This window comes from Triticum urartu, chromosome 4A (assembly GCF_056163025.1).
Source record: "Triticum urartu cultivar PI428250 chromosome 4A, HENAU_Tu73, whole genome shotgun sequence".
Taxonomy (NCBI): domain Eukaryota; kingdom Viridiplantae; phylum Streptophyta; class Magnoliopsida; order Poales; family Poaceae; genus Triticum; species Triticum urartu.
In genome coordinates, this window is record NC_141876.1 from 66,766,055 (window position 1) to 66,792,846 (window position 26,792).

The 26,792-nt window shown below is 49.4% G+C and overlaps 1 protein-coding gene, 1 long non-coding RNA gene and 1 pseudogene across 2 annotated transcripts; 1 reads left to right on the forward strand and 2 right to left on the reverse strand.

The window, feature by feature from the left end:
- Nucleotides 1-3,078: 3,078 nt before the first annotated feature.
- LOC147974815 (uncharacterized) lies at nt 3,079-6,109 on the reverse strand (annotated as a pseudogene).
- Nucleotides 6,110-10,415: 4,306 nt separating this feature from the next.
- On the reverse strand, nt 10,416-11,086 carry LOC147974816 (uncharacterized). Its single transcript, XR_015601992.1, has 2 exons — nt 10,947-11,086; nt 10,416-10,836 (listed from the first exon to the last, which is right to left on the reverse strand). It is a non-coding gene; the product is annotated as an uncharacterized LOC147974816 (long non-coding RNA).
- A 6,947-nt stretch (nt 11,087-18,033) lies between these two features.
- On the forward strand, nt 18,034-19,151 carry LOC147974817 (uncharacterized). Its single transcript, XM_087520153.1, has 2 exons — nt 18,034-18,976; nt 19,096-19,151. The coding sequence occupies exons 1-2, from the start codon at nt 18,034-18,036 to the stop codon at nt 19,149-19,151; spliced, it is 999 nt and encodes a 332-aa protein (XP_087376279.1).
- The last annotated feature ends 7,641 nt before the right edge of the window (nt 19,152-26,792 follow it).

Sequence of the window (26,792 nt, forward strand, 5' to 3'; positions counted from 1 at the left end):
AGCCCAAGCCAGCGTCACCACCAGAGCCTTTGGCAGGCGAGGACCAACTTTAGTCAGGATAAGGGTACCAGATGTTCCCCTTCAAAATGGCCAATTGTTGGCGCCCTTCCCGCTCAATATTTGGGAAGAGGCCCAGGGCCTTTGCCTATAAATAGGACTAGCCACCCACAGGGTAGGGGGGATCGAGATCGAGATGGAGATCGGATGGTAATCAAGAGATCGGATCGCAATCGAATCAGAGAGAGAGAATCGAGAAGAGAGAGAGAGAGAGAAGGGTGACTGAACTCCTCCTAGCAGTTCATCCCCTCAGCCAAGAACAGACCCTCGCGAGGCTGTTCTTCCTTGTATTGCTCATCATCATCAGCCCAAGAGGCAATCCACCACACCACACACTGGAGTAGGGTATTACACCACAACGGTGGCCCGAACCAGTATAAACTCCGTGTCTCTTGTGCTGTTCTTTCCATAGCTTAGATCTTAGCGTGGCGGTGGGGCGCAGGTAGGTAGAAGGCGAAATCTCCGTGCGCACCCCAGTGTTCGAACCTCAAGGGTCTGCCGGAACCCGAAATCCGACACACGCATGCCGCCCACATCACATGCACCTCCCCACGCCACGCCACGCGCGGGAGTTGTGGGAAGCGCAGCGCGCGAAGAACCTTACCGTGGTAAAAACCGCCCCGCCTGCCCGCGCACCATTTTTGGGCCTAGCCCAACAACGCGTTGCACTTATGTGTGGCCCAGGCCCGGGGCTCCTGTCGGTGTACAAAAAGAGGGGTACACTTTTTGTACCCCTATAACTATGCACGGGCAGTCTGAGTCGCGGACACCACCACACCAAGCAAGGCAAGGGAGGTGAGCCAGGGTAAGACCGAAGCTCAAGAGAACTAGAACGACGCCAAGGCCAAGACCACGAAGAGCAAGGGGACGAAGCGGACTCCCCCAGCAAGATCCTTGCCGGGAGACAGTTCTAGCAGCCCCGACAAGACCCTTGCCGCGGCGACTCGTCCCGCGCCTACGGAGCGAGTCACCCTTGAGTCCACTGCCCCCAAAGGCAAGGATTCGGGAGACATCCCCGTGGCGGCATGCAGATCTTCGTGAAGACATTCAAGATCAGATACGCACTAAGGAGATGACAACCCTTGGCGGGATCCCAGCCGAGGAAGACCACAAGGCCCCCGGCAAGCGCCTTGCCGGGGATGACAGCAGGCGCCTCGGCAAGACCCTTGCCGGGGCCCCGGCAAGGCCCTTGCCGAGGACACCCGCAGGGCCACCATCAGGCCCACGCCGACTAAACCTCCACCACCGCATGCATGCAGCTGCCGACCCAACCAGCTGGGCAGGCACCTGCGTGGCGGCATGCAGATCTTCGTGAAGACCCACCACTGCGCCACCTCAGCTGCCTGCCTACCTACGTGGCATCTCAGGCATCGCTGGCCAGGGCGCGTGTCGACACAAGAAGGAGCGGCGACGGACGAGACAGGTCTCTCCCCCATCCCCGATAAAGCAAGGACACCTAAACAAGACGCATTAAATGCACCTTGTCATGTAATGCGAGGGATAACCTCGCATCACTGTACCCTTTCCACCTCATGTGTGCCACTGTGGCAACCCCTTTTCCTATAAAAGGAGGCCCAAGGCGACCAGGAGAAGGATTCGACTTTTTGGAGCTCCTCATGCCCCATAGCTATCTCAAGAACACAGATATACAATCCACCAAAGCAGGAGTAGGGTTTTACGCATCCTCGCGGCCTGAACCTGGATAAACGAACTGTGTGCTACCTGTTAGATCCGCTCTTCCCACGACCCCGCGCCCCGCTAAACGTAATAGGGATTCTTGTGATCCCATAGGTGTCGTTCCCACCGACAAAGAGACTCCTTGTTATTTGGTTGCAGGGTTGTTTGAGAGAGACCATCTTCATCCTACGCCTCCTATGGATTGATAAACCTTAGGTCATCCACTTGAGGGAAATTTGCTACTGTCCTACAAACCTCTGTACTTGGAGGCCCAACAACGTCTACAAGAAGAAGGTTGTGTAGTATACATCACAGTGTGGCCCGCTGCGCGACCGGCACTGGGGAGCGGTTTGCTGCCAGCCTGGCGCTCTGCCTGACTGGTGCGGACGGGTCCCGTGTCTTTGGAGGGGCGGCGGCGCGGCTGCGAGGAGGGGCGGTGGAGCGTCTCTGAAGAGTTGTCGGGCCGCGGTGCCATCGAGGTCAAGCTGCAGCTGCTGGACCTGGTGAGTGACTGCTCCTAGCTGCGTGGCGATGGTGGCCGTGGGAGGGGTCGTGCGGCATGCTTTGATGGAGTCCGCTTGCATGCATTCGGCCGGCCCCCTGTTGACCTTGCTGCCAGCCTGGAGAGCATTGACGGGCCCACCATCGAACTCGAGAGGGGTTGCCAGCGCGTCGGAGATGGCCGCCTCCAGCTCGCAGCGATCGTGGTCAACAGGCGCGGGCGGGGACAGCTCAACGGATTTGTCCTAGAAGAACTTCGCGACTGGGTCTTGGATGCGACAGGCCCCCGATGGAGGCGGTGGGGGGTGGAGGTGGTGGTGGTGGTGGTGGCGGAGGAGTCGGGGACCGCGCGCGATGTAGCGGAAGAGGAGGGGTGGCGCGGATGGCCGCGTCGCGGCCACGTCATCTTTTGTCCCGGTGCCTGCTGGGGGGGGGGGGGTTCTGATGCGCTTATGGTGCTGCTGCACCTGATCCTTCTATGCTGCAAGTGGGCGGCTGGCATGGCCCCGGCCCAACAGCGTGTCCTTCCAAGAGTGACGGCCACTGTGGCCATCGCCATCGGGGTCATCGTGGTCGCGGCGAGCGCCGCCCAGCTACAGTCCCTGGCAGCCAGAAGGGGCCACCGTCGGTGGCTGCCTCCTGGCGTGGCCCTGCCCATCCTCCACCCGCCGGGTCCGGGTGCCCGGGTAGACGGCTGGGAAAGGGGCGCCATCGTTAGAGCCCGAGGAGAGGAGGCCGCTCTGGGCGGAGCGGGAGGGGCGCGGGGACGGCAGGGTCCAGTCTTCCACCCTGTCGACGTGGACCAGCATGTCGTGCCTTCTTACTCCGGGTGGCGGGGCGACCTCACGGCTGAGCGGCGAGTGCCCGAGCATGGTCACAACGCACCCCGCCCCGCGCTTCGCCCGCCAAATGATGCGTCTGGTGGGGATGTTGGCGATGTCCCACACCCACACCCAGCACGCGAAGGTCTTGGTGTGGCCGCATTCGTGGGTGCGCGTGTCAAGCCGATCGACGATGCACTTGTCGCCGATGATCTCCGCCGCCCCCTCCAGCGACCAGAGTTGCATGGGGACCTTCTTGATGAAGACGCGGACGTGGAGCGTGAAGTCTTGGAGCACGGTGTGGTCGTCCTCATGCCATGGCTTGAAGTTGAAGGCGACGCCGTCGACGGTGATGGAGTCGCGGCGGATGGCGTTCTCGTGGTGCGCTGGCATCTCGAAGTAGACGAGGAAGTCTTCAGGGTCATGGCTCGTCACCCGCAGCAGGTGAGGGGGGATGCGCAACTGCTCATCGATGGCCCACCCGATGGATAGGGGGATGGCTGCGTGCTGCGGCGATTCCGCCGAGAGGAGAGCGGCGTGCTTGCAGAACAGGAACTCCTGGTGCTCCATGGCTAGGGTGGAGATGAGCACCTTGTGGCTTGCCCGATCCCGGCGGGAGGGGTCGACGTGGCGGTGCGGACGCTCCATGGAAGCCGGTGGGAAGGGAAAGCACAACCTCCCGTGCACTGGCCCTCTGCCTCATGGTGACCGCAGCTTGGAGCCGCCGCCTCCCTTTCTACCTTGCAGCTGGCGCTTCAGCGGGCACTCTCTATCGTAATGGACAGGCTGCTTGCAGACTATGCATCTAAGAGGATCCTTACAATCTACTTGGCGATGTTCGGTGCTGAGGCAGCGGAAGCAGAGGCTGTCGAAGCGGCTTAAAAAGGCCGCACGCCCATCCCGACCATTAATGGCGGCGCCCCTGGGCGAGCGGCGCGGCCGGTGGTGCCCGTCGCGCAGCAGTAAACTCATCTCTGCCTTTCCCGCAGCAGCGCACTCTTTCTTGGACTTGACCGCTGTCCATCCATCTCCATCTCCAGAAGGGGAAAGGGAGGCTGAGGGTGAAGGCCTTACCACAATCAATAGCTTTCAAAAACACTCTTATATTTTAGGACGAAGGGAGTAGGATACACAAACAATAAAGAAAGATGAAACATAATTTATCCAAAGACATCGCCTTCTAGAGGAATTACATTGTTAGCTCTGGCTCCTAGAAGCTAAATCTCATATGGAAAAAAAGTCCCAAACCCTTAGCCCACGCGTCGCGGGCGACTCGGGTGGCGGCGGCACCCGCCCAACTCCTCCTTTACCCCCACCCCCGCCACCGTACGGAGTTGCAAGGGCAAAACCCCTCATGGTGGATGGCGACGGGGCTCTCCTTGCCCTCGTGCCCGGATTGATGTGGCGGGGCAGTTCCTCCAGGATGGAGCGCCGGGCTCGCGTGAGGCGCGGGGCTCGGCCACGGCGGCATGTGCATGGCGCTGCGGCGACGATGCTGCTTTCTTGAGGCGGCTTGGTGGCTGCGTGGGACGGGCAGGGCAGCGGCAGCGGCATGGTAGATGTAAGGTAATTATCCCCAAGGTTAATGCCAGAACAATTAGCATTATTAATTAAGAGCTCATTATCTAAGCAGGCAAAGGAATTTGCATAACCTTTATTTTTACCTCTTGGGATCACCAAATCCTTCTTCTTCTTCAATTCCTGAGCTTTGACCGAAGCATGTTTCCCATCTCTTTTGATTCTGTCACTCATCTTGGTTGCCTCCACAGGCCCTCACTTTTTGATCCCAGCGGGTTTCTCATTTGCCTTGAGGGCAGCAGTCTTGACTATAGTTTGAGCTTCAGCAGCATCAAACATGGGTAACAATTGCTCACCAAAGTTTGCAGTAGGTTTTTTCTTCACCACTACCAGATAGCTCTTGGTTAGTGGAGCCCCCTAAATTTTTGAAAAAATAAACCTCTCTAAAGTAGCTTCATGCTTAGGAGTACCGCGTGTCTGCATATTCTTAGATCTGGATCCTCTAGGAGCAGCAGAGGGCCTTGGGGTATTAATGTTCTTATCAGCCACTTTCTCATTCTCGATCTCCATTTCTTCCCCCAACAAGTCATCATCACTGTTGACATTTTTATCATCTAACAACTTGTTACTAGCAGGGTCAGAGGGGTTCTCAGAGTTGGAACTATCATTAGTATCTTTGTCAACTTCAAACCTCAGCAAATACAACTCATGATGAATTTCCACTACCCTATCAGCGGGTATCTTGCTTGGATCTCTGATAGCCACCTGAATTCTCAACTTCTCAGAAAAGCTTCTTAATATCATGTGCCAATCCATATTGACCAACACACCTAAAATATAGCAACTTGAGCAATGCCATTCCGGTTGATCCACTTTGGAGGGAGCCCTTCCACAACCACCCAAGTCTCTGTCAAGGTATCATAGGCAGGCATCTCCCCCTCCCAGTTCATGAAGGAGATAGTAACACCTTTTTTTTTAGGTTTATGGAAGGGTACTCAACAAGCTCAGTAATTTTCTTGTTGGGAGAACCTTACCAAGAGTCTGTTTTTGGCATATGGTCTTATCTGCCATGGCCAATTAGTCTTCCACATGTTTGCAAAGCACTACCCCAGCTCTTCTTCAGTAATGTCTCCTTCCTCAACAATAACCAAGCCCACATTGCCAAAATTTAGCCACTCACTCTCACTAACCTCGTCAGCCTCAATATGGAAGAGACTCAAACCTGTGTTAGCACTGCCCTAGTAGTAAGCAGCAGGATATGGCTTGTACCAAGTGGGGCACACATCCATATGATGGCCAGGGGTCTTGCAAATCAAACAGATCTTAGGAACAAAGCACATCCCTACAAAATGTCCAGGGAGGCCACAATTGTAGCAGATAGCTACAATGAACTTAGGGTCCACATTAAAAGGTGCACTTCCTTCTCATGCACTGCTATTTCCCCCCTAATTTGCAGTAGTTTCCATAGACCCCCCTTGTTTGCTAGGGTTTTTTCTGCTTCTTCTTATTTTTGCTAGAACCAGAGGGCATAACATGTCCACTCCCACCAGATGTACTTCCAGTGTTGCAAGGCACTTGTTCTTGATATGGCACCAAACCCGGCTCACTGTCCCATACCTTGGAATTGGGTGTTCCACCCTCCTGGTGGATACCCAGCAAACATCTGACCAGGGGGAATCATATGAGAAGGTTGTGCCATGGGAACAATCGGTGGCCTGGAGTATATGGAGATGGGGGGGGCAGCTGTGCAATTCCAGGAGGCCGAGCAGGTTGGTGTTGGTCCTCTCCTCCCCCTACTGGTTTGGGGTTGGCAGTCCCAATCCGCCATGTCTCATTACGCCCTCTGCCGCGAACCCTAGCTTGGGATTGGGATGGGGGCCTGTCCAAAACACTGTTATATCTAGCAGAAGACGCCTTCTATCGGGGCACCACCACTCGATGCTCATGGGAGGTGCTGGCCAACCAGGGGCTAGGTGTCACCTGGTCAGCCCTCCCCACAGGATAGCCCCTGACAAGTAGGGCCATGCGGGCAGTGACAGGTTGCCCCCCATTGACCTTCCTCACCGGAGACGTCGTCACCAACGCCGGCGGCGACGCCGCACGTCGCCCTCCGCCCCCACGCACCGCTTGAATCGGAGAACCAGGCGGTGTGGATTGGGCACCAGAACCAGGGCCGTCTCCAGAAATTTGGGGCCCCGGGCAAAAACCAAAATGTGGCCCAAAATTTTGAACAATTCACATAACATAAGAATTATTATGCGTAAACATACTCTCACTTTACTATATAATTTCAAGTCTATTTTATTTGTACCTTATTTAGGTATATATCAGCACTAATGCTAAAAAGGTAAAGGGATTGCAAAACAATGAACATACCTCAAGTCATTTTCATTGGCAGTATCAATATCATCACCTCCATTGGTAATATTACCATCAACCCCTTCACTGGCAATATTACCATCATCAATTTCTGCATCATGAGCCTCATCCTCTGTTGCATTATCATCACGACCATCATCAACATTAACATCTGCAGTTTGATTTTCAAAATTATGTTGGGGGTCTTTCACCAAATATTATCAAGGGAACCTGTTAGAGATTGAGCCTCAACTTCGAGTCTTTGTTTCTTCTTACGCTTTGCAGCACCAGATTCATGCTTCCTAATTCTACTAGACATGATGAATATTGAGGAACAAAACCTAACAAATTATAAGTGATCATTGATCAAACATAATCTAATTAGTTTCTAACAGTTGCTAGATGAATAGATCATTCAAATACAGAGAAAATGAACTGAAAATAGGACCTTGCACTTGGAGATTAAAACATAGTTTGGCCTGGAGGTGTTCCTCAATCCTGATTGAAGCAACGAACAAAACCGCGGTCCGTGACTACGTGGTATCTTTGAAGATTCTTAAAAATCTTGGGGAGCGAGGTGAGCGACCGCACAGGGCCTCCAAAATCGTGGGGCCCCCATCGAGAGAAAAAACCCTTTGTACGATGCCTCGCTTCCCCTGAACGATCGCTAAAAAAATCAGGAAAGGAAACTGTGTACGTGACAGCATGACTACGTGGTATCTTTGAAGATTCTTAAAAAAAACATGGTATCTTTGATTTTCCCTTTTGAGATTTTGCGTGATGTCTTTGATGCATGCATGCGGGAGTCTGGGCTCCTAGTGCTAGAGGCCCAAATAATAGACTTACAAAAAAGAAGGTTGGAGGCCTAGCAATTGCAGACGAACAGGCAGCGAACAGCCGTCTAGGTCTCACGAGCGGCGATTGGGGATTAACGAAGGCCCTAGCAGTCGTGCCGGCACCGACGCAGTTAATCCCGATCTAATCCAATTGCTGATTGTCTTGCTGCGTGAAGATGCAACAGTCACGGACTACGGTTCTGTTCGTTGCTTCAATCAGGATTGAGGAACACCTTCAGGCCAAACTATGTTTTAATCTCCAAGTGCAAGGTCCTATTTTCAGTTCATTTTCTCTGTATTTGAATGATCTATTCATCTAGCAACCGTTAGAAACTAATTAGATTATGTTTGATCAATGATCACTTATAATTTGTTAGGTTTTGTTCCTGAATCTTCATCATGTCTAGTAGAATTAGGAAGCATGAATCTGGTGCTGCAAAGCGTAAGAAGAAACAAAGACTCAAAGTTGAGGCTCAATCTCTAACAAGTTCCCTTGATAATATTTGGTGAAAGACCACCAACATAATTCTGAAAATCAAACAGCAGATGTTAATGTTGATGATGGTCGTGATGATAATGCAACAGAGGATCAGGTTCATGATGCAGAAATTGATGATGGTAATATTGCCAGTGAAGGGGTTGATGGTAATATTACCAATGGAGGTGATGATGTTGATACTGTCAATGAAAATGACTTGAGGTACGTTCATTGTTTTGCAATCCCTTTACCTTTTTAGCATTAGTGCTGATATATACCTAAATAAGGTACAAATAAAATAGACTTGAAATTATATAATAAAGTGAGAGTATGTTTACGCATAATAATTCTTATGTTATGTGAACTGTTCAAAATTTTGCGTCACATTTTGGTTTTCGCCCGGGGCCCCGAATTTCTGAAGATGGCCCTGAGCAAACCGTCCAAACCAAACATTCAACAAGATTCACACACACAAAGTAGCAAATTGGGTTAATGCTGAGGGCATAGCTCAACAAGCCTTGAAAACAAAAAACAATACACTCACACACAACAACCCGATTAGCATGCCTAATCGGGCTCCGGAGGAGAGGGCGGCAGCGGGGGCACCACGCGGAAGGCCATCGAGCGAAGATCAACGAGGAGGGTCTTGATGGCGTCCCGATCCTGAGGACGGCTAAGCGGCCGTTAGAGTTGCAAGTAAACACACATTTTAAAGATCGCGTCAGTCGCACCAAATCCTAACATCTAAAGCTGGAGGGCCCCGCCAAGCTGCTTGCCGAGTTAGGGGTACACACCGGTCCGGCACACTCTCAGAATCCACCACCGTCATCTTCCACCGATCCATCTTTAGAGCAGGTACTGTTGCATCGACCATGCCAGGCCTGCCATCCACGCCACCACGACGCCAGACAACGCCACCTCCCTACACACGTCCACGAATACACATCTGGCTCCGGGACTGCTGCACCATGCCGCCGAGACCCACCATCGACGATACGGTTGATGCCATGCCGCTTCACCTACATGCCATCTCACGTCGACTCCGAACAACCAGTAACTCCACCACCTTGAGCAGTCCCCGGCCGACGCCTTCAGGAAGGAACATGAGACCAGGGTGCCGTCATCGCCCAAACAGAGGAACAGAGGCTTTCGCCTGCGCTCATGGCAGAGGTGGGAGGAGCAGGATACACATTAAAGCCTCCAGGAAGGGAATCAGCCCCGAGGGCCGTCGGCTTCGGTGCGGCCACCACACTGCCTGGAGTTTTCCCCGAATACATGCCCACCCACTAGATCTGTCTAGGCAACACCGGTAAACGTCGACCGCAGTCGCCAAGTACCATAGCCAGCACGAACCGGAGCAAATCGAGTCGGAGACGACGCTTCCCATGGGACTATGGCCGGCCATCAAGGAGCCCCCGCAGCGCCGCTGCCTCCACGCCGCCCATGCAGCCGTGGAAGGCCGCCTATCTGCACCCGCCAGGCAGGCTGCACGCACGCCACCGATCGAGGTTGCCGCCCCAAGATCCGATCTGCCAGCCGCCGCGGTGCCATGAGAGCCAGAGCCCACCTTCACTGCGTCCGCGCACCGCACGCGCTCCCGTGCGCCGTATGCGCTCGCCGCCCCACCCCGACGCAAGCTTGCCACGGCGACCACGTGCTCCCACGGCAGACGCTCCGCAACTCCCGAGCCCCGTGAGAGGGAGAACCGGAGTTCCCCGCCACCGCCGACACCGTGCAGGCTTTGCCCGGTGGCGGCGAGGGGAGGGAGATCTGGCGAGGAGGGAGTTCGCCTGACGGCTAAGATTCCGCTCGAGTCGCACGCGGGGTAGGCGACACGGGGGTCAATCCCCTCTCTTCCAACGTACTCTCATAAAATGGGAGAGATTTTCACTTCTCGACTCTGCATCAATTAGGGATGCATACGACCATTTTAGTATGAGTACTAAGATGAACATGGTTCTCAGAATTTTTTTAAATGAGTATGAAGATATTTCTTCATGAGTGGTCTCGCCCCACACCAAGCTTGATCCTCAATAAACGAAAGAAAACCCCCTATACATCATCTGTCAATTTTAGAAATTGAATTCGGGTCATTCGGCTGCACAATCGCATGCCCAACCACGCCGAACCGAAAACTGATAAATGGTAGTGGAAAGGAGGAAATAACACTGGAGGAAACAATAAGACGAAGTGTCCTCTATACGGATTAGCATACTCTTTACTCCATAGAAGCCTAGTGTAATACAGTACCAAGCTCACAAGTAAGATGTGAGTATTCTTGGCAAATACAAACAGAAACAACTCCTTGCTTCCACCCAGGTGTGTGAAATTAGCATTGTAAGCTGAAGTGCGGAACACAAACAACATGCCCGGCCTGGAATTTAAACTTGTATTGCTAACATAACAGGGAAGAGATGGATGCACTCACTCTAAGACTCTGAACTCAGAGTTCCAGAAAGAACACACGGTTATAGTCTACAGTTCGCAGGCTAAGCTAAGCCTAATGGTGTGTTCCTCCTCGTCCTTCTCTTGGAGCACGAGGCCTCTGGGGCACCCCTCTCGAGCGCACTTCCACGGCCGCGCAATCGTCCTGACCGATCATAGACATATTAGATTGCAACGAGATTGAATCAGAAGTCAGTCCACCACATGAACTCGAACAGAGCAAATAACAAGGTAGATCATCTGATCATGACGTACTTACATCTGCAGCGTGTCCAGCGCCTCCCACTCCGGGCTCTTCATCATGCAGCTGGGGAGAGGTAGCTGCGGGAGGTGACGTAGCGGCGCGAGGCTTCAGATCCTTGAGGGCGTGGCAGAGGCGGGAGAGGCCCAAGTAGCCTGCGCAGCTGCGGGTGACGTGATGCAGTAGAGACAAGGGGTGCCACAGGAAGAAGGAAGGGGACGATGCCGCCATCGCCATGGCATCTTCTTCCTGGGAACTCTTCTTCTCCAGCTGAAGCTGCCCCTTGTACTCCATAGCAGAGGCTGGAGTTCAGAGACCAAGACACAGGCAGAGAAGTTGCAGATAGCAATGGCAGCTCCATGTATTTATTGATGCAGTTGCGAGGACTGTCCCTTGAGTACCTCGAGAGTGACTCGTCATCGATCATTGGAGATGCACGTGGTAGTACTTTTACCCCTTTCTTTCCGTGTCTATGCATGCAACTCTGTTTGTACCTGAAGATAAACGTGCTGTTTTGTTTCTTCAGACGTATGGTACCATTGGCCTTAATGTAGGAGTATTTACTACCAGCTGAAAGTAGATTAGTGGAGAGAGGAACCATTGATTTCTCAGTTTTCAGTGTCGAAAATTCCCATATGGCAGTAAGTTCTTTCTGTTTGAAAAAAGGATGTGCGTGGCCTCTGCATCAACTGATGCACACAGCCAATATATCACAGCAAGAAGCCTTTTTGCCTTCAGTACAGATCTGTAACTTCTCTGAACCTGAGTACAAAGGAGTATCCAATCTTCCTATCTCACAAGTTTCAGGCACCTGATCTGAAACTAGGAGCGGATGCTAATCGGATTTGACACTCGTCAGGCGTGCATGTGCGGATGTGCCGGTGGAAACAAAGTGGTTCCTCTATCTAGCAAACTAATCCATGTGGCGATCGAAGTGTGTTCCCGCGAAGGTACCGATTGATCGAGAAGTATCTGCTCGATCTTTCCATGTGCTGCTTGGTTCACTACCTCACACATGCATGGACATCGAGGTAGCGGCACCTGCTCCGGCGTGTTGACAGCCAACACTAAATAAACTAAGCGCGCGCGCTGAGCTCGCTCACCAGCTAATGATTAATTAGCTACAGGCTAGCTAATCAATCAGTTATAGAGCAGGAGTCGTGTAAGCTGCAACTCTTAGTCGAACTCGGGAGTATCGTATATGCTCCTGGAGTCATGATCCTGGCCGAGGATCATATTTATCTTGGTACTCGTATTAAAATGGCTATATGTATCTGAGAACTAGGCTCTCCCTCTTCCTCTCGCGTCGCCCCCCTCGTAGGCGACACGGGGGGCCAACCTCCGCCGCCAGCGACCCTCCCCACGTCCCGTCCTCCCCTCCGCCGCCGAGGGTAGTCGGCGCCGGGCAAAGCCCGTGCATGCGACGCGGTGGCGGAGGGCCTCTCCCCTCTCCCCCGGATCCATGGGTGGCGTGGGCGCCTAGATCTGCGGAGGTGCGGCCCCCACTTCGGCCCACGGCGGCGCGGCGTCCCAGCGGCGGCGGCTGTGGTGGTGCCGGTGGGAATCGGCCGGATGCACAGGGAGAGGCGGTGGCCAGGGCGGCGACCCCATGACTGGGTGGCGGCGCGCCCGTTGGTCCGGCCGGTTCTGGCTCGTCCCGGATCTGGTGACTACCGGACGACGCGGGGGGTGGCGGCGGCCCGACGTGGCCGGCGATCTGGACACGGTGGTACCGGCGGCTCGCTGGTCTGCCGGAGATCCAGGAGTATTATCGTCTCCGACTCGATCTGCTCCGGTTCGTGCTAGCTCTGGTACAGGGAGACTGTCGTCATCTCCCGGTGCTGGCTGCATGGATCTGGTGGCGGCGGCTGGATCCTTTTGATCTAGTCTCTGACAGAGAAGGCGGCGGTCCATGCACAAGAAGCTGGATGGAGTTCTTCGAACAGATCTGGGTGAAAACCTGCTCTTGTCTAGATGCCGAAGCTGGCGGTGGCGGCGCTCACGACGTTGTTCCCTTCATGAAGGCATCGCTGTGGAGAAGTTCTAGACTACTATCTGCTACCTTGTGACAGCTTGATTTTTGCCCTCTTTTATTTGCCTGATTTTCTTTTGTATTGATTTTGAAATTTGGAGTTTTGAATCTTTTCATATGGACTTAACCACTTGGGTACCCCTTGGCTTTCACCCAACTGTCCCATTTCCCTCTCTAACCACCATTCCCACTCTGGTTCATCTCAAAATAATTCTTGAAATATTTTTCTTAAAAGAAAAATATTCATTTCGCTCTCTTAAACCCTAGCTAGATCAATGTGCTCCAAAGCAACCCCAATTTTTCTTGCCCACAAAAATATGAGAACATTCACAAATATTCTTGGAACCCTAGGGCACCTTCCCGAGCAAAAATATTGCATAACTTTTTGGAATATTTTTGCTATAGAAAATATTTTCTGCTCTGGACAGAAATGGTGGTTTCTACAGCAACTACCATTTTACTTACTCAATTGGGGCTGATTTTTCTTCTGCATCATCATCTTAGTAGATGATTGCTACCCTCCAAAGCTCAGCTCCCAACTCCCAGCCGTTTGACCTCAGTAACCTCTCAAAGTTACTGACCAGAAACTTACTAGGCTTGTGAAATCTTTTCTACTGCGTCTGGATCCAAACCAAAGCGTGGTAACCTTCAAAACTACCACGAACAACATGCCAGACATGAAGTTTGGGCTTAGGTTGGCTTGAGGTCAGAGTTCACGCGGTGACCGCGTTCGTCCAGGCGTGGTGGCATACGGCCGACGCGCTCTGCGACGCGCCCGAGCGTCTGTTGATCGCGTGCTCGCTTCCCCGCCTGCCTAAACTTGCCAAACCTCGCCACCATCTTCGTCCTAGCTCCCTTAACTCTCCCCTGGCACTCGCCGACGCCGGAGCTCGCCGCAACGAGCACGGACGCGGTCCGGCCAACGTAACAGTGCGGTGCGCACTGTGCTCGTCGCCTTCCTCTCGATCCTGTGCTCGTCCCCGTTCGCCCATAGTCCCCACGTGAGCTGCGTCTCCTTCTCCCCTCATTCGTCGCCGGGCACCGTGTCCAGGTGTCCACCGACGGAGCCCGAACCCCCCTCGACGCTCGGCTATAAATAGAGACCTCCCCAGCCTCCTCGAGCACCATCCTCCACTCCCACCCACTCCACAATCTCGTAGAAAACCGTAGCCCGGCCGGGCAGGCCGCGGGCCGCCGTCCCCGAGCTCGAGCTCGCCGGCGATCCCCTCGGGTCGTCTCCGTAGCTCCGGCCCCTCCCAGGCCTGGGCAACCCTTCTAGGACCTCCACCACTCTGCGGTGGTGTCGTTCCGCCCGGTTGGAGCCCCTGGAGTCACCTCGGCTCGCTGTGGTCTTCGTCTCCGACGAGCTCTACTTCCTGTCTCCGCTAGAGAGGACGATTTCGACGCTGTCCGACCACCCCTAGCTACTCTACGGGTACGGGCAGGTGCGCCTCTGTCTCCTCTCTTGATCCCTCCCTCTCGTTTTGGCCAAGGAGCCCTCGTCGCCGACGTTTGCTCCGGCGAAGCCGCGCCATCCCATGTTTCTTTCCCTCTCTCCCCCTCACCTGACTAGCGGGGCCCGCTAGTCAGCCACTTAGTACGTGCGCGAAGCGATACGAGTGGTGGCGCCCCGAGGCTTTACACCTTCGGCGTCACCCCCCAGTCTGTCTTTATTTAAATTCAAATTTCAATTATATCTAGAGAGCTTCAAACAGCTATAACTGTTCAACCATAAGTCCAAATGAATTGATTCTTTTTGCGTTGTGTTCTTTGTAAAGAAATCTAGCAACTCACCAAAAATGAGATTTTTCCATGCTGTCTAGATTTTCTGGTGATTTTCAGAAGGGTTCTTGATGTTTTCTTTTTGTGTTTATAAATGTTTTCAGAGAAGTGAAGCTTGTCTTGAGGATCACCAGGAGGTTTGTGAACCTCATCTGCACTAAGGCAAGCGACAACAATATTTTCATGGTGCCATTGCAATATTTGTGATTTTCCTACTTGAATGAATGATTTAATCCATGCATATAAATCACTATTATGTTGTTTATATTCTGTTAAATGCTTGTCCAAGTTAGTATGCTTGTGTTACAGAAAGTTTAAAACTAACTAAGTTGGTAAAGAGACTAGAATTAATTTTTGCTATGAAAGAAATGATATGGTTATGGATATAAGTAATTAATTGGAGTTATTTTCTTGCATAAGAAAAATGATAAAATTTGTTAGAGAAGATTCTGCTTAATGTGAGGTTTAATCTTAACCAGAGAAGTGGCAAGAGTTGTTGATGGTTATGCTTAGTGTGAATATAGTTGGCTCAGTCTTTTCCGTTAATATGTGATGCATATGTTATTGTTGCACTTCATGGCATACTATGACACCGGTTATTTGCAATTTAATTTGAACCTGATAATAATACAACTTGAATATATTGTTGACCGGGTCATGGTGCCACTGAATCGAGTTTTTCCCAGTGCAACCACATTTGCCTTTATGGGAAGGCCTTTATTCGGTCCATTGTCATGCCTCTGGTCGGTGCCTCCAACTAGGGAAGGTTATGGGCGTGCGGTACCCTGGCCCGGTAAGCAGACATAACCTTGTGTGCCTGTTGTTGAGATTTTGGTACCGGTCCCCGTAAGGGATGTTTTGGCCACGACGGTGGTCGTTGTGTCTTTGGTAGACATGGGGCCACCCAGGACTAGCCCAGTTGGGAGTGGGTCGGAGTGGCCGAGAGAGTGTCATGGCAATGGAGGGGTTTTGTCGGAATGCCATTGGTCCACCCGAATGGGAGTACGAGGCCATGGGTTCCGTGGTGTGGGTACAGTGCGCTACCTCTGCAGAGTGTCTTAATCTATCGATAGCCGAGTCCACGGTTACGGACATGCTCGAAAGTAGGTCACACCATGGGTCAACATTTAACAAAAATTGCACACTAAGTTATGAACTCTGCACTATTGATGATGGCGAGAAGGCCATCGGGTTGGATAAGACCAAATGTTGGTCATGGTTGTGATCGCTGGAAGGATCATTGTTTTAGACCAAATATGGGTCGTGGTTGTGATCGCCGGAAAGATCACGAGATGCTCATAGTTAAGATTTTGAGGTTGGCACGATGGTGATCCAAGAAGTGATCACCGTTGATAAGAGGGATTTTTCTCACCAAGTATGATCACATCATGTTGGTTATATTGTTGCATTGTCAATAATTGGTTAATTATCATGATATTGATTGTCATTATGTTTATGTCTGTTGTGAGTTTGCAAGTACATTCCACGTACTGACCTGGCGTGTCATGCCAGATTTCAGGAAAGCCTTTGGAAAGGAGTGCTGTCCGAGTCTAGATCGTGTCCACATCGGTGTCCCTGTGCTATGGAGTTCCTCTACGACGTTGTTTCGCTGCCGCGTAGTTGTTATGATCGAGGCCTTTATGTTCACTAAATAATGTACATATTGTCCAGCCGCACCGTGTGTGCCGCTTGGCCTCGCTACCTGTTGTAATGTAAACTTTGATCCGCTGGCATCAATAAAGCGGTTATTTTCTGTACCAAGATGTTGTGTGTTGCCAGAAGACATGGTCTCTGGGCTGGCAATGCATGGTAAACCGGTTACTCTGAGCCGGGGTGCCACAACACTTGCTGGTATCAGAGCCGCGCTGACTGTAGGTCACGCTAGGCTACGACGTGTTGACTGGACGGTAGATACGAGCTTACGTTGAGTGCCGGTAGCATTGGTAGCTGGTTGTTAGATTGCATATACTTGTCTTATTTTTATGCTAACCTACTAATGGTTGTGAGTGTAGATGGCTCCGGTGCCGTATCCGTGCCAGTTGCAGCTGATGCCGTACACATCGCCGCATCTTCTTCGTAACGTGTGGCGCCGGCTGTACCCCCTCGATGACGATCCAGTCTATCGTGTATAACGGGAGCGTCTAGCTGACTTAGTGTATGAGTATCACGCAGTGGTCACTCTGCGCACCAGTTCTGACTCCAGCACTTACACTCGTACCTCTCGGAGCGGTTACGCTTCTACCGCTTCCCAGGCTGTCCAGTTTGCTGCATTCGAGGTCCTTGTTGAGCTTCCTTACAACGAGGTCCGGATGCAGAACCACCCAGGTTTCTACTACTATCCTTCTCTGCACGACAATGGTCATGTCCGCTTCCCTATCATTGATCCAGAGTCCAATAGTGTTGCTAGCCATCTTGCTCGTTACATCACTGCTAGCTATCTTATGATCCACGAGCTGGCTCGAGAGCTGACTCGTGCCCGTACTGCTTTAGCATCTGCTCTAGTCTCTACTAGATCTGCCACTACTCCATCCTCCCTGGGATTTACTCCTTATATTCTAGTCAGTTCTAGTTCCCCTGTTTCACCGGTTACTCCTCCGAGTAGCTCAGGCGCCACGTGAATCCTCTCAGTGCTCCTGCTGAGTGGGTTTCACTTCTCACTACTTCTGTAGCCCCGATGCTTCACCCTACACCTGCCCCTGAGGGAGAGCCCTCGAGGCAATGTCGTCGTGTTACTTTTAACCCGGAGGTCTTAGTTAACCATGTCAGTTCAGGATCCATGTCAGGAGAGGACCCCGCAGCACCAACAGAGTAGTAGAGCTTCTGAGTACTCGCAGTCGTCCGGATGATGCACGAGTGTAGTCATACGAGTCATGAGATTTCGTTTCATGTATGAGAGTAGTTGGACCTGTCATGTTATGTATCTTTCATGTATGAGTCTATGTATAATTATGTTGGAAGTCTATTTTATTTGCCGTATTTTCTTCGTCATTTCAGTTTTTCTTGGGCTTTTGTTGCTGGCCTTTCCCCAATTCATTTTTGAATACTTCTCATCTTGGTTGTGTTGTCTTGGGAAAAACCACAATAGGATGCCGCGGGGAGGCAGCAGTAGCAACGTTCGCGAGGGCACTCCTGTTCGTCGTTTCTCACGACAGACAGGACACTCCCCCGAGCCGTACGTTCCACCACCGCCTCCACTGCCAAATCCTCCCTCCACCGAGAAAATGCTACATATGTTTGAGGAAAGACGGAATAATGATATCATTGAAATTTTAAAAAGTGTGCAAGCTATGGTGGGGCAGAATGGGAATCAGAACGCTCATCACTCAAAGCTGTCAGATTTTCAAAGGACCAAGCCTCCCAGTCTCAGTCAGACTATTGACCCCTTGGAAGCAGATGATTGGCTGCGAACCATTGAGAGGAAACTTGAGATTGCTCAGACTGAAGAAGGTGATAAAGTTCCATTTGCAACTCATTATCGTGAAGGCGCTGCTGCCATATGGTGGGAAAATATAAAAGCCATGTGGCCTGCTGATGAAGAAATCACCTGGTCAAAATTCACGAATCAGTTCCGAAAATATCATATCACTACTGGAATTATGAAGACTAAGCAACAAGAATTTCTCGCGCTCCTCCAAGGAAATCAGTCTATGGGTGAATATTTGCAAAAATTCAATCATTTGTCACGTTACTCCCTTCATGACGTGGCCACTGAAGAAAGAAAGATCGACCGATTTCTTGGTGGATTAAACCCGCAACTCCGGTGTACTCTCAGCATGTTTGATTTCCCAGATTTTCAAACTCTGGTGAACAAAGCTTTCATTGCGAAAAGGGAGCACAAGCTCGTATCAGACAATAGGCCTGTCAATAACGATCACAAGCGCAAGTTTGAGCCAAAGAAGGATGGGCAACCCATGCAAAAGGCTCGTACCTGGCAGCAGAATCAGGTGGAATACAAGCCCAATTGGCAACAGAATGTTAACAAATCCACCACCCAAGTCAAGAATGCCGTGACCAACCCAGTGCACGAGGAGCGCCAGCGCATCAATGCTTGCTTTAGTTGTGGGCAAACCGGACATTATGCCAGACAGTGTCCCAAGGACAGCAAGGCAAATGCTCTATTCAGACCACAAGTCAACTTTATGGAATCATGCCCGGACCAGCAACACATCACCGGGCACGTTCATCACCTCTCCGCAGATGAAGCCCAAGAAAACCCCGAAGTCGCCATTGGTATGTTTCCTGTTAACAACATACCTGCGGTAATTTTATTTGACTCTAGGGCTTCCCACTCTTTTATCTCTCGGAGTTTTGTTGCCCAAAACAAATTTCCTTGTTCACTTTTGGGCAAGAATATGCTGGTACAAACCCCAAGATCCTTAATCAAGAGCAATCTGGTCTGCCGTAATCTGGAAATCAATATCAATGGAGTCTGCTTTTCAACTTCTTTGATAATTATTGAGTCTGCTAAACTGAATGTTATCTTGGGTATGAATTGGCTGACTCAATAGCAAGCATGCATAAATTGCGCGACCCAAGAAGTCACTTTGACCAGTCGGGAGGGGCAGACTACAAAATTCTATGCTCGCAGAAGCATACCCAAGAAAGAAATGGCCTTCACCGCTGTGGATGAATTGGAATTAATTCTTGTGGTCAGTGAGTTTCCTGATGTATTTTCCAGAAGAGCTGCCAGGCATGCCACCAGATCGAGAGCTTGAGTTCGCAATAGACCTTGTGCCCGGAACCGCACCGTTGTACAAGAAGTATTACCGGATGCGCTCATCAGAATTTGTAGAGCTAAAGAAACATCTTGATGAAATTCCCCAGAAAGGATATATCCGTCCCAGCTCTTCACCATGGGGATCACCTGCTATCTTCGTGGACAAAAAGGATGGCAGCCTCCGCATGTGTGTGGATTATCATCAGCTGAATGATGTCACCATCAAAAACTAATATCCGCTGCCAAGGATTGATGATTTGTTTGATCAGCTCAGTGGGGCCAAGGTATTCTCCAAGGTTGATTTACGGACAGGATATCATTAGCTCAAGATTAAAAAGGAAGATATTCCTAAGACCGCCTTTACCACTCGGTACGGTCTTTATGAATATACAGTTATGTCCTTTGGTCTCACCAACGCCCCTGCTTTATTCATGCATATGATGAACAAAGTATTCATGGACTTCCTCGATAAGTTCGTGGTAGTCTTCATCGATGACATACTTATTTACTCAAGGAGTGAAGAAGATCACAAAGATCACCTCCGAGCAGTGTTACAACGACTCCACGACCATCAGCTATACGCCAAATTCAGTAAATGTGAATTTTGGCTCAAGTAGGTTGGATTTATTGGACATGTGCTATCCGCCGAAGGTATAGCCGTGGACCCAAGCAAAGTAAAGGATGTGCCCGATTGGTTGCCACCCGCAACCGTATCACATATACAAAGTTTTCTTGGATTAGCCAGGTACTACCGTCGTTTCATTGAAGGGTTTTCCAAGATTGCTAAACGCATGCCGAATCTGCTAAAAAAGGACAAGAAATTTGAATGGACTGAGGACTGTGAGAAAAGTTTCAATGAGCTAAAGGTACGGCTGCCAACTGCACCGGTGTTAACTCTTCCAGATATCCACCGCAGTTTTGATGTGTACTGCGACGCCTCCAGACAAGGACTTGGATGCGTACTTATGCAAGACGACAAGGTAGTAGCCTATGCATCGCGACAGCTACGACCCCACGAGGGAAATTATCCCACTCATGATCTAGAATTGGCCGCGGTAGTTCATGCTCTAAAAATTTGGAGACACTATCTCATCGGGAAGAGGTGCCAAATTTTTACCGATCACAAAAGTCTCAAGTATATATTTACTCAGCCAGATTTAAATCTCTGTCAACGAAGGTCGCTTGAGTTAGTCAAGGATTATGATATTGGAATAAATTACCACTCGGGTAAGGCCAACATGGTCGTCGATGCACTCAGTCGAAAGCCTGTCAGCCTGAATATCATATTGGAATCCTTGCCTCCTGAACTTCAAGAGGAGATTGCTCGGCTCAACCTGGTCATAGCTGATGCTGGTGAAAGTGCAACTATCCCTGGGTGGTTTTGGTAATTCCTAACAACATATAGTTCATTGAGCTAATGCTATTTCAAGATAAACATTTCAGGAAAGCTCAATGATTGGCATGGCATGGATTAGAAAGTAGACCCTTCAAAATGCTAAGGATAAAAGATTGGCTCAAGCTCAAAGCACAAGACTCTACATTTTCTATTTTAGTGATCCAAGATCACATTGAGTCTATAGGAAAAGCCAATACTGTTAAGAAGGGATGAGGTGTTGCTTAATGAGGTGCTTGCTCAAAATGCTTACTGATATGCTCCAAAACCCTCCACTACTTTCTTATATCCACATATGTGCCACACCAAACATCCAACTCGGCCCCACCGATTCTTTCTATCCGGCACCACCGAGTTCAGTTGACATAGCCACTGCCAGAAACCCTAGTATTTTCGGTCTCACCGATAGGGATCTCAGTCTCACCGAGATGGGGTTGTAATCTCTCTATTTCCCTTCTTAACATTTTGGTAAAACCGAGATGAGCGATCGGTCCCACCGAGATTGCAATGTAAACTCTCTGTTTCCCTTTCGTAACACTTTGGTCCAACCGAGATGAGCGAATCGGTCCCACCGAGTTTGCCTGACCAACTCTCTATTAGTCCATTACCAAAATCGGTCTCACCGAGTTTGTGTAATCGGTCTCACGAGATTACGTTATGCCCTAACCCTAATGAAATCGGTCCCACCGAGTTGACATGTCGGTCCCACCGAGAATCCTAACGTTCACATTTTGAACTAAATCGGTCTGACCGAGTTGCATGATTCGATCCCACCGAGTTTGGTGATTTGTGTGTAACGGTTAGATTTTGTGTGGATGCTATAAATACCCCTCCACCCACTCTTCATTCATGGAGAGAGCCATCAGAACATGCCTACACTTCCAATACATATTTTCTGAGAGAGAACCACCTACACTTGTGTTGAGGTCACATTCCAACCACATAAATCTTGATCTCTAGCCTTCCCCAAGTTGCTTTCCACTCAAGTCTTCTTTCTACCAAATCCAATCCTATGAGAGAGAGTTGAGTGTTGGGAAGACTATCATTTGAAGCACAAGAGCAAGGAGTTCGTCATCAACACACCGTTTGTTACTTCTTGGAGAGTGGTGTCTCCTAGATTGGCTAGATGTCACTTGGGAGCCTCCGACAAGATTGTGGAGTTGAACCAAGGAGTTTGTAAGGGCAAGGAGATCGCCTACTTCGTGAAGATCTACCCTAGTGTGGCAAGTCCTTCGTGGCCGACGGCCATGGTGGGATAGACAAGGTTGCTTCTTCGTGGACCCTTCGTGGGTGGAGCCCTCCGTGGACTCGCACAACCGTTACCCTTCGTTGGTTGAAGTCTCCATCAACGTGGATGTATGATAGCACCACCTATCGGAACCACAGATAAAAAATCTCCGTGTCAACATTGCGTTTGCTCCCTCAAACTCATCCCTTTACCTCCATATGCAATTGTTTTACATTCCGCTGCTATACTCTTAGAACTGCATGTGTAGGTTGATTACATGTTTGTGCTAAGTTGCTAAAATCTGCCAAGAACTAAAATTGGGAAAAGGCTAGATTTTTATTTGGTCAAGTAGTCTAATCACCCCCCCTCTAGACATACTTTCGATCCTACAAGTGGTATCAGAGCCAGGTTTCCATTTGCTTTGATTTCCATAGCTTTTGGTGGTCATAGCCTTGGTTTCACAACCTAGGAGAGTATGGCTTCTAGCGAGGGAAATTACCACCATAGAGGTACTTACTTTGATGGTACAAATTTTGCTAGTTGGAAGCATAAGATGAAAATGCATATTCTTGGACATAACCCTGCCGTTTGGGCTATTGTGTGTATTGGCTTGCAAGGTGAATTCTTCGATGGGAGAGAACCAAACCGTGAAGCTACTGCGGAAGAGTTGAAGATGCTACAATACAATGCTCAAGCTTGTGATATTCTCTTCAACGGATTGTGCCCCGAAGGATTCAACAAAATCAGCCGTCTTGAGAATGCAAAGGAAATTTGGGATACTTTGATTGATATGCACGAAGGTACCGACTTTGTCAAGGAATCCAAATTGGATGTGCTTCAAAGTCAACTTGACAAGTTCAAAATGAAGGACGGTGAAGGTGTCACTGAAATGTATTCTAGGCTTGCTCTCATCACAGATGAGATTGCCGGCTTAGGAAGTGAAGAGATGACCGACAGATTCATCATCAAGAAGATCCTAAGAGCCTTGGATGGAAAATATGATACCGTGTGCACATTGATCCAAATGATGCCCAATTACAAAGATCTAAAGCCAACGGAAGTCATTGGAAGAATTGTTGCTCATGAGATGTCACTCAAGGATAAGGAAGAGCTTCACAACAAGTCAAGTGGTGCTTACAAAGCCTCATGTGATGCTCCCACATCATCAAGTGAGAAGCAAACATTCAATGAAGAATTGAGCCTAATGGTAAAGAACTTCAACAAGTTCTACAAGAGTAGAAGCAAAGAAAGAAGTTCCAAGTCAAGGTCCTACAATGACAAAAGATCTTCTAGTTGTGAGCGTAATTTCTACAATTGTGGAAGACTCGGACACTACTCCAATGAGTGTACGGCTGCCTACAAAAGAAGAGAAGATTCTCCCAAAAGAAGAAGTAGAAGAGAAGAATCACCACCAAGAGAAAGGAGGAGTAGAGATGATCGTTATGAATGAAAACCCTCTTGGAGAAGCAAGGATTCAGAAAGGAAAGAAAAGTCATCAAGGAGCTACACAAAAAGAAGACATCAAGATCATGTTGGTGAATGGGTATCCGGCTCCAACCCTGACAATCACTCCGAAAGAAGTTATCACTCCGACTCCGAATATACTCAAGATGAAGGTGTTGCCGGTCTAGCACTTGTGTCAACCAACTCCTACGACATATTTGACTCACCTAATGAAGGAATTGGAAGGTGCTTCATGGCCAAAGGTCCAAAGGTAACACATCCCGAGTATGTTGATTTCGATAGTGATGAAGATGATTCGCTAGGTGATGATGATTTACTTGTTGACAACTCTAGTGATGAAAACTATGATGAAATGTCAATTAATCATGCTAATCAAGATAAAACGAATGATGATGATAAGAAGGATATTGAGCATCTAACTAAAGAACTAAACACTCTTAAGTTAGCTCATGAAGCTACCTTGGAAAATCATCGAGAACTTTTAAAGACTCATGATAAGCTACGCTTTGAAAAGCTCAACCTTGAGCAAGAGCATGAGTTTTTAAAGGCAATCAATGATGATCTTCGCAAGAAATGTTCTTCTTACATTGCCAAGCGTTTACTCTTGTCTACTTACATACCACAAGTTAAATCTAGCAACAAGAGCAAGAAAGATTCTTCATCTAGTAGTAACAACAATCATGCTAAATCCAATATTGTTGCTTCTAGTAGTTCTCTTGATTCCACTAATGATTCTCTTAGCCAAGTTACACTTGAGCAAGAAAATAGCTTATTGAAGGGAATTATAGAGAAAGGTGTTTACAAGAGCCTTGATGGGAGTAAGCAATTTTAGGAAATTGTACGCAAGCAAGGAAGACACCGGAAGAATCAAGGTGTTGGTTTTGAACGAAAGTTCAATGCCAATGGAGTTGAGTGGGAAGAAGATCAATACCCCAAGACAAAGTTTGTTACTCAACAAGAGAAGTATGATCCTACTTATTTCGAAGGGAGACAAGCTCAAGATGATCTTCCACCACAAGACCACAAGCAAAAAGGCAAGGACAAGCTTCAAGAGGAGATTGATGCATTCGAAGAAGCACCCAAGGCCTTGGTCAAGTGGGTTCCCAAGACCACATCAAGTTCTATTTCATCAAGTACAACTACAACTCCAAGGGTTCCCATCAATATGGTGCGGATCCAGAAGAAGAAGAACTAGAGAGTTCTTGAGGGTGACTCTGCCAACATACTTCACTCTTATCATTTTGGCGAGGACAAGTGCAAACAACTTCCATATCTTGCACTAGTTCAAGGAGTCACAAACCCTCTTGTTGGTAAGACAAGGGATAAGGTAACCTAATGCTTTCATGGACATCATCTTGTGTATGCATCACTCTATGTCTATGGATATCCTCGTTTGTTCCTTGTGGGACTAACCCGTGTAGGTATTGAAAGTGCAACTCACTGCAAAGGATTGCTCCAAATGATCTACATCAACATTGAGCATCTACATCTTCAACACCTACATGAAGTCATCATCAACAAAACCCAAGGTTAGTTCATCCCTCTTAGGGGGGATATCACATGTAGGGGAAGCTTTACTCTAACCAATTGAGCTAAATCAACTCTAATGGTGTGAACACAACAATGCTTTATGTAAAAGTGGTAACCCCACTTGTGCTTAAACGATGAGTATGACCTATGATCAAATGTTCTCATTTGACTCCTAAGTCAATATACTCATATATAGATGACCTAGTCATCGCCAAACTGCTTGATAGATGCTCGAGTGTTTGTGCATGCTTTGTCACATATTTCATTTGCCATTTTATTGTGTGAGCATGTTGGTTGCATGTTTTACTCATTCGAGGACATCCATTTGTTGTTTTGATTGTTTGGCTCTTTCTCTTTTGCCAAATGGATGGACAAGAATGCCTAAGAACTCCCTCTAGCTATCTATGCTTTTCTCGTCTCAAACTCTATTCATGCTACATCACAAAGTTTGAACAAGTCAAATTCGAACCACTCTGTGTGAGGAGCACTCGGAGTTCCCAATTCGTCATAGACTTAAACTTCCAAAACCTCTTTGTGTATCTCGGTCTGACCGATTCATCCTTTCGGTCCTACCGAGTCACTAAGATGATCTAGGGTTTTTCAATCTCGGTGCAACTGATTAGAACCTTTCGGTCACACCGAGTTGCAGTAACTGCCTGTAGTTTTGCATCTCGGTGCCACCGAGTCATTCCACTCGGTCACACCGACAGGGTCAGGTTATATATACCGACGGGCCAAAATTTGGAAATTTTTTCGAACCTCCTCGCCCGCGCATAACCTACTCTGCCTCCTCGGGTCTCCGGATCGTCCCCTCGGCGCCAGCAACCTCCCGCCGCTGGTCTCCGCCGCTGTCAAGGGAAATCTTCACCGCCGTTGCCGCCATAGCAAGTTCGTCGCCGAACTAGGGTACGAACTTGATCATTGTGCTAATCCTTAACTCCGATTCTTAGCACATTGCTTTTCCATGATCTTTGCCACGATTGAAATCATCATGTCCATTGAAAACATCCCGTAGATTAGTTTTGATTTGAAAATTTAGGGTTAGGTCTCCGCCGAATTCATCTCGGACCGACCGAGTTGTAGGAATCGGTCTCACCGATTTTGGCTTAGGCCAGAGCACATGCGTTTTCGGTCTGGCCGAAAATTGCAAATCGGTGTGACCGAGTACAATTCTCTGTGAAACCCTAGCAGTCTCAGTGCCACCGAACTGTGACTCGGTCTGACCAAGTTCACTAGTTTAGGTTCCAAAAACTGCTTCGGTATCACCGAGTTTACAAATCGGTAGATCCAAAATGCTTTCTGTGAAGAACTAAAACTAAGTTTTTGAGTCAATTGTTTTGCAAAACTCTTGTACTTTGTGATGCTCATCTACTCTACCTCATCTATAATCTATTCACAGGGTCTGCTGACAGTTTTCCCGCATGATGTCTGACCAAAGTGATAGCCAGAACAAGTCTGGGGAGCAGGTTCAACTGAGTGAGGGCACTCGTCCCTCCAGTTCATCTGATGATGGCAGCAGGAGCACAGCAAGTAACTTGCCAAAGGCAGCCACTAGAACAAGAAAGAAGAAGACCTCAGATTTAGAGGATAAGGATTATGTGGCTGTTGAGGAAGAAGTCAGCTCCAAGAAAAAGGTGCTGAAAAAGGAGTATGGCTCAGCTGCTACAGTCAAGCCAGGGATGCATAAGAAGGCACCAGCAAAGAGAGCCCCCAT

Bases quoted from the DNA above. Each gene is read 5' to 3' on its own strand.
- LOC147974817 (XM_087520153.1), top strand. From the start codon at position 18,034: ATGGTGGGGCAGAATGGGAATCAGAACGCTCATCACTCAAAGCTGTCA. The intron at 18,977-19,095 runs GTATGTTTCCTG...CTTTTGGGCAAG, and splicing joins AAACCCCGAAGTCGCCATTG to AATATGCTGGTACAAACCCC.